We start from the raw sequence: 8,135 nt of genomic DNA, 5'->3' as shown, positions 1-8,135 counted from the left end.
GATGAAAGAAAAGTAGAGGGCCTCTTCTTCTTCTTCTTCTTCTATGAATCAGTTTAACCCTGGAAGAGTCCAAGGTTCTACAGCGAGTATCCTTGTAAATTTGTCATCGTGATCTTCTCAACATCCATCACAAATCAATTCATATTTATCAATCCACATTCATTTATCTTCATCCACTAATCCATCTCTGTGCATCCATTATCTTTGTATATGTATTTCCTGTATTCTATAAAATATCATATTCCTTTAGTTATTATCTTTCTCATATTTTTGTATGATTAATTTATGCGTCTCTCATCTAATCCCCTAATTACCATATAAAAAGCATTCTAAAACACCAATATATGTTCCATGTGGAGATGACTTCATTATCACTAACTAAAATTCTTCTATGACTCAAGGGTTATTAATATTGTTTATTAGCCCAAATAAAAATGAAAGAAATTTATTTTTTATTTATTTTTCTTTTTATTTTTGATTTTTTATTATTATTTTATATTAGCATTTTTTAATTTTGCGTTATTTTATTATTTCTTTAATTTTCCATTTTTTATTATTTGTTTAATTTTGCTTTCTTTTTATTTTGTTTTATTGTTGTATTTTTATTTTTTCTATTTGTGTTCTTTCTATTATTCTTCAATTTTTGCATTTTTATTTCTTTATTTTTATTTCCTTATTTTTATTTAATTTTTTTATTAAATTATTTTTATTTATTTATTTTTATTTAATTATTCTTATTTCTTTATTTTGATTTCATTATTTTTATTTATTTCTTTATTTTGATTTCATTATTTTTATTTCTTCATTTTTTTTTGTTGTTTACTTTTTATTTCTATTTTTGTTTTTAGTATAAGTATAATTTTCATATATTATAATAAAATATGTAATTTTATAATGACCCCTTATTTTTTCTACTATAAACATACTCAAGTGTAACACTTGATTTTTTAAACTATTAATAGAAAAAAAATTGTTTTTCTAAGTTCTTTTGAGGTCTTATATTATTTAAATAGTTCCCTGTTTGATTAAATGAGATAGGTACACAAAATTTCATGTAAAAATATCAAACCTTAAATATGTGAAATTTTCAATTTATTTATTTAGTAGAGTTGTAAGTTCAACATTTACGATTCCTATTCTTTTGGTAAACAAAATTTTTGGACATGAGATATTTAATTGGCTATTTAAGGAAATCAGGTAAATTATGAATTACTTTTATGGTCATGCCAAGGATACCAAATACCTGCAATTTTCCGGTGAATACAAAAAAATTCTGGGCCATATAAAATTTCTAAAAAATCTCTACGTGCGAGAAAAATTTGATTGGCAGAAAAATTATCTTCTTAACTCTCAATCAGAAACCTTTTTTATATTGGATATGAATATGTATCAGCTCCACTTGAAGTAACGCATACATATTTTTGGAGAAATATTTTTGAAATCATCATGTGTGATTAGTATTAATTATGAAAGAAATACAGACGGAAGGCAATCGTCCCCAGTTACAGGATTGGCTATTGGGCTAAATCAATTGTTATTCTTTGGGTTTACTTATAATTATTAGCAGGTAGTGCACCATATTATTCTGAATGTAATGTTTACATATTCTCTGTGTTCTGAAAGGAAAATTAATCATTAGAAAAAAATTGTATACTATATGTTTTGAATTCTAGTTTTTGACCTGAATCCTTACTTAAAACTTAAGTTTATATTATTCGCATTTTTATTTTAAGTATGATTTATGATGCTTATTCAAGACTCCAATTATGTCGTGACAGATCTTTCACATTTTCTGCCACATTGTTTTAATTTATAAGGTATCTCATCAACTTATAGTAATCAACGAAGAAAAATGAGAAATTGTCAATACTTGAGTTGTAGGGTATTTAATTGTTCTGAATAACTATTTATACTTGTATAAATTTGTTGTCAAGGAAACTCAGAGACGCCACTAATTGAGCACGAGACATGCCATTTGTGGGAGAAGATAGATAAATATTTATTACACTTTTGATGGTGAACGAAGTATTGCTAACGCAGATGGGTTTATGGCATTTTCTTTTGCTGATAATCTATATGTGTGGATATCCTAAAGAATCGGACAGGAAGTCCTCTCTTGGGAATGGGGAAGGGACTGTACTCTATCTCGTTTTTTGATTCCAGAACCTCCCACCTGTAAAAAAGAGTTATACTCTCTTAGCTCAAGCAAAAATGTAAAACATAAATAGATAACTCTAAGCCTACCTGTACTTTGTCACAAGGTGATGGATTAGGGTAATCATCTCCACTTTAGCGAGTGCATTTCCTGGGCAGGCGTGGAGTCCGCTGCCAAATGGCAAAAACGTTCCCGGTAAAGGCGAGGTCTGCAAGAAAAACCCTCTTTTGAAAATCTGATGATGGGGAAGACCAAGTATTCAACAACATAAAAGGCGCAAACAGGGTGATACCATAAATCTGGACTCATCAAATTTCTCTGGTTCAAGAAAGAAGTCGGCGCTGTGATGGATATTCCTGAACAAAGGCATCACCTTCCAGCCCTTGGGAATTAGATACCCTGCGCATTTCGATCGCTTTACTCATTAGTTGAAGCAATATAGGCAAAGTAGAACTGACATCAAAAGAAATTCATCAGATTGGACATGCTACATAATGAAACAAAAAACTTTATTTACTCAAAAATACTTTGCCAATCACTGCGCTCAAATGTGCAAGAGAAGCTTGAAAGATTGGGGTTCACAGAAGTATAATCAGAAAAAAATGAATTTTAAAAAATCACCCAGATTTTGTCTACTGCTCTGAGAACACTGGGTGACGGGATAGGATCATTTTTTTTACTGTTTCTAAAGCACGTGGCATCGCTGAGAGTAAATAAAAGAAAAAAGAAGTGCATAAGAGTTCAAGAGACCTTTGTATTCAACGTCGGCGACAGCCTCCCTGAATGTGAATGAGATAATACTCGCCATCCTCAAGCTCTCCATTATGACCTACTCAGGATATCACGGGAAGGAAGCAAAATAAGAATAGTTAACCGGTTGGACACGAACTGAACGGCGCCTCTGGTTTTAATATTATAAGTTTAACTTACCCTGTGCGTCAACCCCATCCTCCTCATCTGCTCCCATGTCAAGGAGCGATCGCTGCCCTCTCCCGGCACTGTGACTGACGCTTGTTCTTCCTGCAACGATAAATCAGATCAGGGAATAGATAGAACTAAGACTTTTGCTGTGAATATGACACCTTAATGGCTTCCAAGAGCTTGGGGTTCTCATATAGGTACTTGATGATCCATGTCATAGCGCTCGCCGTAGTATCTTGAGCAGCGAAGAGTATTCCTATGACATTGTCTGCAATCTGGTCATCACTCAAGGTAACTCCGTTTCCATCCTGAGTAGCCATTAGGACATCTAAGAGATTCTTCTCCAAGCTTCCCTCCTTCCTCTCCTTCATTACCCTCCTTATGATCTCTCCAAGCCTCTTCCTCGCCTGGGGAAAGATAGAGTCAGTGGGTATAGAAATGATGAACAATAATTGTGCTCTAACAAGTATGATAATAGTACTATCAGCAAGTAAGAGTTGAGGATGTGGAGATGGAGTTTGCGGTAGAAGTAGAAAAAGAGGTTGTAGTCGTAGTAAACTCACAATTAAAAAAAGTAGAGGTTGAGGGAGAAGACTTTGAAATAGAAGGAAAGCAGAGATTGAGGCAGAAGAAAGCTCACAAATAAAATTAAAATACAGATTATGAAGGTAGTGGACACAAATGGAACCGAAGGTACAAGTTGTCTCACAAGTCGCAACTATGAGTAGATGGTGAGGTTGAGGTAGAACTAAAACTACTGGGAATATTTTAGGTAGACATAAAAGTAGAAAAATCGAGGTAGGACTCGAAGAATAATGAGTGGAGGTCCACGAAGTGGCTGTATATCTTGAACTAGAATAAAAAAACAGAGTAAAACCAGAATTATACAGAGATGCAGATGTAAAATAAAAGGAACCAGAGAAAAAAAGGAAGTAAACTATGAAAGGAACTACCTGACGGTGATGATGATGAATAAAACAAAACGATAATCTTTTTTAAAAACTAGGAAAACCATAACAAGAAGATTGGCAAAAACAATATAATTCTCACCTCCACGGCCTTGCTGTAGGGAGTTCCGGGGAATCTGTTTGGAAAAGAGTTGTATCCTTTCACTGCCACGCAGTAGCATTCCGTGAGCTCTTCCTTGCACTGTTTTCCCAAACCCCGGCCGAAGATGGCGAGTATGCCAACCTCAAATGACAGCTAAAAAAGAAAAAAAAAAGAAAAAGGTATTTATAAATACTGTTAAATAATAGAAAAATGAGTACTCCCTTTTTTTTAAGTACGTACTTTTTTCATTTCGTGGAAGGTGGTGACAGTCCTTTCTTGGAAAGAACTAAGCAAGGAGATGACCATAGCATTGATATCAGGGACAAGGAAACGGATGGCTTCAGGCGAGAGGGATCCCTGGACATGCTTCCTCAGGCGTGAGTGATAGGCGCCTTGGTGAAAGAACAAGGCCCAAGGCCCGATGATCGTCTCCTTGCTCTTGGGATACGTCGGCTTGAAGAGATGCGCTTGCGTTGACAGAACAAACCGAGCAGCCTCTGGGTTAGCCAGCATCACGCATGGGTAACCCAGAAGATTGGTCTTGAAAATCTCCCCATACCTGAGACAGGGACATTACCCTTTTACCACATCTCTACCAAACTTTAGAAAAAAGTGCATGAAAGAGAACAGGAGCAAAAGTGTGAAAACAAGTGAAAGAGTTCACCTTTGCTTTTTGGCTGCAAAGAAGACGTTGGGATCCTCGGTGTAGAACTTGTGGGTTTCTCCTATCCAAGGCCATCCCATTGACCCGGGTGGGAGGGGGAGCCCATGTCTTCTCTTCTGCATTGTCACAAGTAGGAGGACGATGCAGAAGACGACCAACGATAGTAAGGGTGATAAAAAGAGCCAACAGATTCGCGACTCATGAGTTATCCACATCTCTTCCCAATAGCTTCTTCCCTCTGGATGTCTTCAGATGAAGGGTGAGGGAAGAATGGCGTGTATTTATACCCGAGACGAGAAAGAAAGAGACAGAAGGTAAGAGAGAATGGGTTAGGACAACTAGAGACGAAAGTCTTCGATGCATATACCAAACAGATGGCGTCTAAGGCGTTGATGGGTTCCAAGATTAGGCTCGTGGTAGGGTTTCTGCTAGCACACGCCACGTGTGGTTTTTCTGTCCATTCTGGGGTCCCATGCCAGGGCTTGGCCTATCGATCATCTGCCATGTGTAAGTACGGGGCCATGATCTATTTACTCCCTAAACAGTTCTCTTCGACCTCAAACCCAGATCCCCGGAGATTCTCAGCTGATAGATGTCTACGCTTTTTAACCAAATCAATTAGAATCTTCATCGTTGTTGGTAATTGGAATGTCCAGAAAAAAAATTTTTGCTCGACTCCTACAGTATTCTGTATTCAGCAGTACACAGATCATTCTCCCATTGCGTCGTCCAGTCCTATTAAATCCGGTACCCATCATTTTTGTTCCCAAATTACCACTTTCTTACCTTGACTTATCTACGTAATCATGGATAATCCGCCAAGGTATTGATAATGCACTCTTTCGTAGTTTGATGATCTTTATCAGACAGCCGTCAAATCCTATGCAGTTGCGTTATCTGACATTCCAACGCTTGCGAAAAATCATATTTCGACAACTCTCCGGCGTCCTCGTATATTTCACTTGATTCACACTGGACCACGCCAAGTCGGCTGAATTCCGATTCCCTCTGCTTCGCTAAATCAGGCGAGACCCGCGAGTGTTAGACTTTCTATTTATTCGCCGAGGACAATCGTACATTGATGTTCAAAAACCGGTGGCTAGCTACCTTTGTCATCAATAGAAGATGTGGTTGGAATTGATGCAGACTGAAGATATTTTCTGGTACCCAATTCAATCGCTAACCCCAGGACCGTGGAAATATTTCCTGCCTCATGGCGATTAAGTTGCGACATATTAAAGACCGCGATAGAATTATAAAAATTATACAAGCTAACCTTGCTACCTAACTGCAGCACCAAATTGGTATATTGAATTTTGATTGCGACTACCGAAAGGATAAGCTTTGGAGTTCTCATCAACAATGTGACTGGATAAGGAATGCCGCAGTTGTTGGCCGACAAAAAATGGTTGAATAGAGGATACCCACGTATCATCAATCAAATGTTTCCATGAACGTAGCTACCACTGAATGTAGAGCCAGATTAGCTTAGTTGTTGTATTCGGTGAATGGCTTTCGTTGTTTTCTAAACTACCTCATGCCTCAGTTGCATTTCACTATCTGCCAATGAGATATCAATGATCCGAACTGCTTTTCCCATTGTCCCTCCCATCTTCGTTTTTCCGGTACAATTTATGATCTATCAGACCATGATAATTCTCTGATTTTATGAGACTAAATTACTACAGGGACTTTACGTTCTATTTAATTCGCAATATATTGTGTTAGAATGACCCGTCCTGCCACAGAGTAGAACCATACCCATTACATGGCCTAGCTTTCTTTCGTGATTCGATATTGAACCAAAAACTTACTGATGCAGCATTCACAAGTTGAATAAGAATTAATGTGGAAGGAATCTTTCCCCCCTATTTTTTCCAGTTATGCTGGAGGGTTTAAAATATGACATTATTCTTCGCGAACAGATTCTGAAAGCTGTGATAGCCATAAATTTCTAGATCACTCGACGGTTCGCAAAGACCGGCAATTGATATTGAAACTATACAGGCCTTTCATACTTCAATTCTCTCATTATCCTCTTGGTTTCAAATATTATGGTCTTCAGATCAGCCTGAGCAACCGATAAGCTACAATCATAGGTTCCAAAGACAATTAAATAATTGTATGTGTATGATGCGCCTATTCCAAAGCAAAATCTGGTGTTATTGGGAACCAAAGGCTTTTTGATGAAACACATAAAAAAACATTTTACAGTCCGGCTGTTTGTTTTTCTTATCATCTCAACTTATATTTTTTATTTATTCTACGACGGACAATGCTCCGCCGACTAGTGATCTTCAAAAGGTGATCGTGAGTTCGAGAAGCGAACTATTGGACTTTATCTAATTATCATCATCTGTATCATACCGCACACTTGCTAGAGCGTGGCACGGGAACTCCGGGAAACAAGAGTTTGTGGATAAAAGACGTATAAATAGTCCAAAGACTACACGTGGATGTTGGGGCTCTAAATGAATAGTGATCTGAACCGTGTAGGGACTCCAAGAAAATCCAAAACATTTCTACTGCATTGTGCCAACACGTGTCTGTTCGCTCTTTTTTGGCGTCGCATCGGCGGAAAGCTGGGAAAGTGCGCAGCTATCTCCAGAATACGGTAAGAGTAAACCACATGTACTAATCAGTCGCAAGGACTAGGAAAATGAAGACTGGGGTGCGTGGTTGATAGGCTGTTAGCAATCTATCTATCTATCTATCTATCTATCTATCTATCTATCTATCTATCTATCTATCTATCTATCTACTATCTACCTATCTATCTACCTATCTATCTATCTATCTATCTATCTATCTATCTATCTATCTATCTACTATCTACCTATCTATCTACCTATCTATCTACCTACCTATCTATCTATCTATCTATCTATCTATCTATCTATCTATCTATCTATCTATCTACTATCTACCTATCTATCTATCTATCTATCCATCTATATATCTATCTACCTTGCTATGCATATGTAAATATATTTATCTTCTACATATATCTATCTATCTATCTATCTATAATATCTATAATACCTATCCATTTGCCTACCTATACATCTATTTATCTATCTAACTGTTTATCAATTTTTATCTCTCTTTGAATCTATCTCTCCTATATAACTATCTCTATCTGGCAGAAAAAATGAATGGCTTATCTGCCAACGTCCGGATGGGGCGTTGTTACCGCAGAACCCCCCCCCCCCCCCCCAAGCGGATACAGCCAAGGAAGAACTGAAGAACTGACATCGCCCGCGGTAGGGGAGGGTGGGAGTTCCCGGTCCTAAAGTAGGTTACAAAATATGGTCCATATTTTCTACCCTAATCCGTCTCCCAGGT

General features: G+C 37.1%; 1 protein-coding gene across 1 annotated transcript; it reads right to left on the bottom strand.

The window, feature by feature from the left end:
* Positions 1-1,898: 1,898 nt before the first annotated feature.
* On the bottom strand, positions 1,899-5,332 carry LOC144713664 (abscisic acid 8'-hydroxylase 3-like). Its single transcript, XM_078588319.1, has 9 exons — positions 4,791-5,332; positions 4,367-4,685; positions 4,127-4,279; positions 3,238-3,483; positions 3,086-3,175; positions 2,906-2,984; positions 2,448-2,554; positions 2,245-2,363; positions 1,899-2,173 (listed from the first exon to the last, which is right to left on the bottom strand). The coding sequence occupies exons 1-9, from the start codon at positions 5,003-5,005 to the stop codon at positions 2,047-2,049; spliced, it is 1,455 nt and encodes a 484-aa protein (XP_078444445.1). The 5' UTR covers positions 5,006-5,332; the 3' UTR covers positions 1,899-2,046.
* Between the last annotated feature and the right edge of the window lie 2,803 nt (positions 5,333-8,135).

Source organism: Wolffia australiana, chromosome 16, assembly GCF_029677425.1.
Source record: "Wolffia australiana isolate 7733 chromosome 16, ASM2967742v1".
NCBI lineage: Eukaryota > Viridiplantae > Streptophyta > Magnoliopsida > Alismatales > Araceae > Wolffia > Wolffia australiana.
Note: the sequence above shows the minus strand (reverse complement) of the source record. Positions and strands in the feature narration are given on the sequence as shown.

Excerpts from the sequence above, each read along its gene's own strand:
- LOC144713664 (XM_078588319.1), bottom strand. The coding sequence starts at position 5,005 with ATGTGGATAACTCATGAGTCGCGAATCTGTTGGCTCTTTTTATCACCC. Across the intron at positions 4,686-4,790 it reads TTTGCAGCCAAAAAGCAAAG|GTATGGGGAGATTTTCAAGA; the intron begins GTGAACTCTTTC and ends TCCCTGTCTCAG. Across the intron at positions 3,176-3,237 it reads AGCTCTTGGAAGCCATTAAG|GAAGAACAAGCGTCAGTCAC; the intron begins GTGTCATATTCA and ends TTATCGTTGCAG.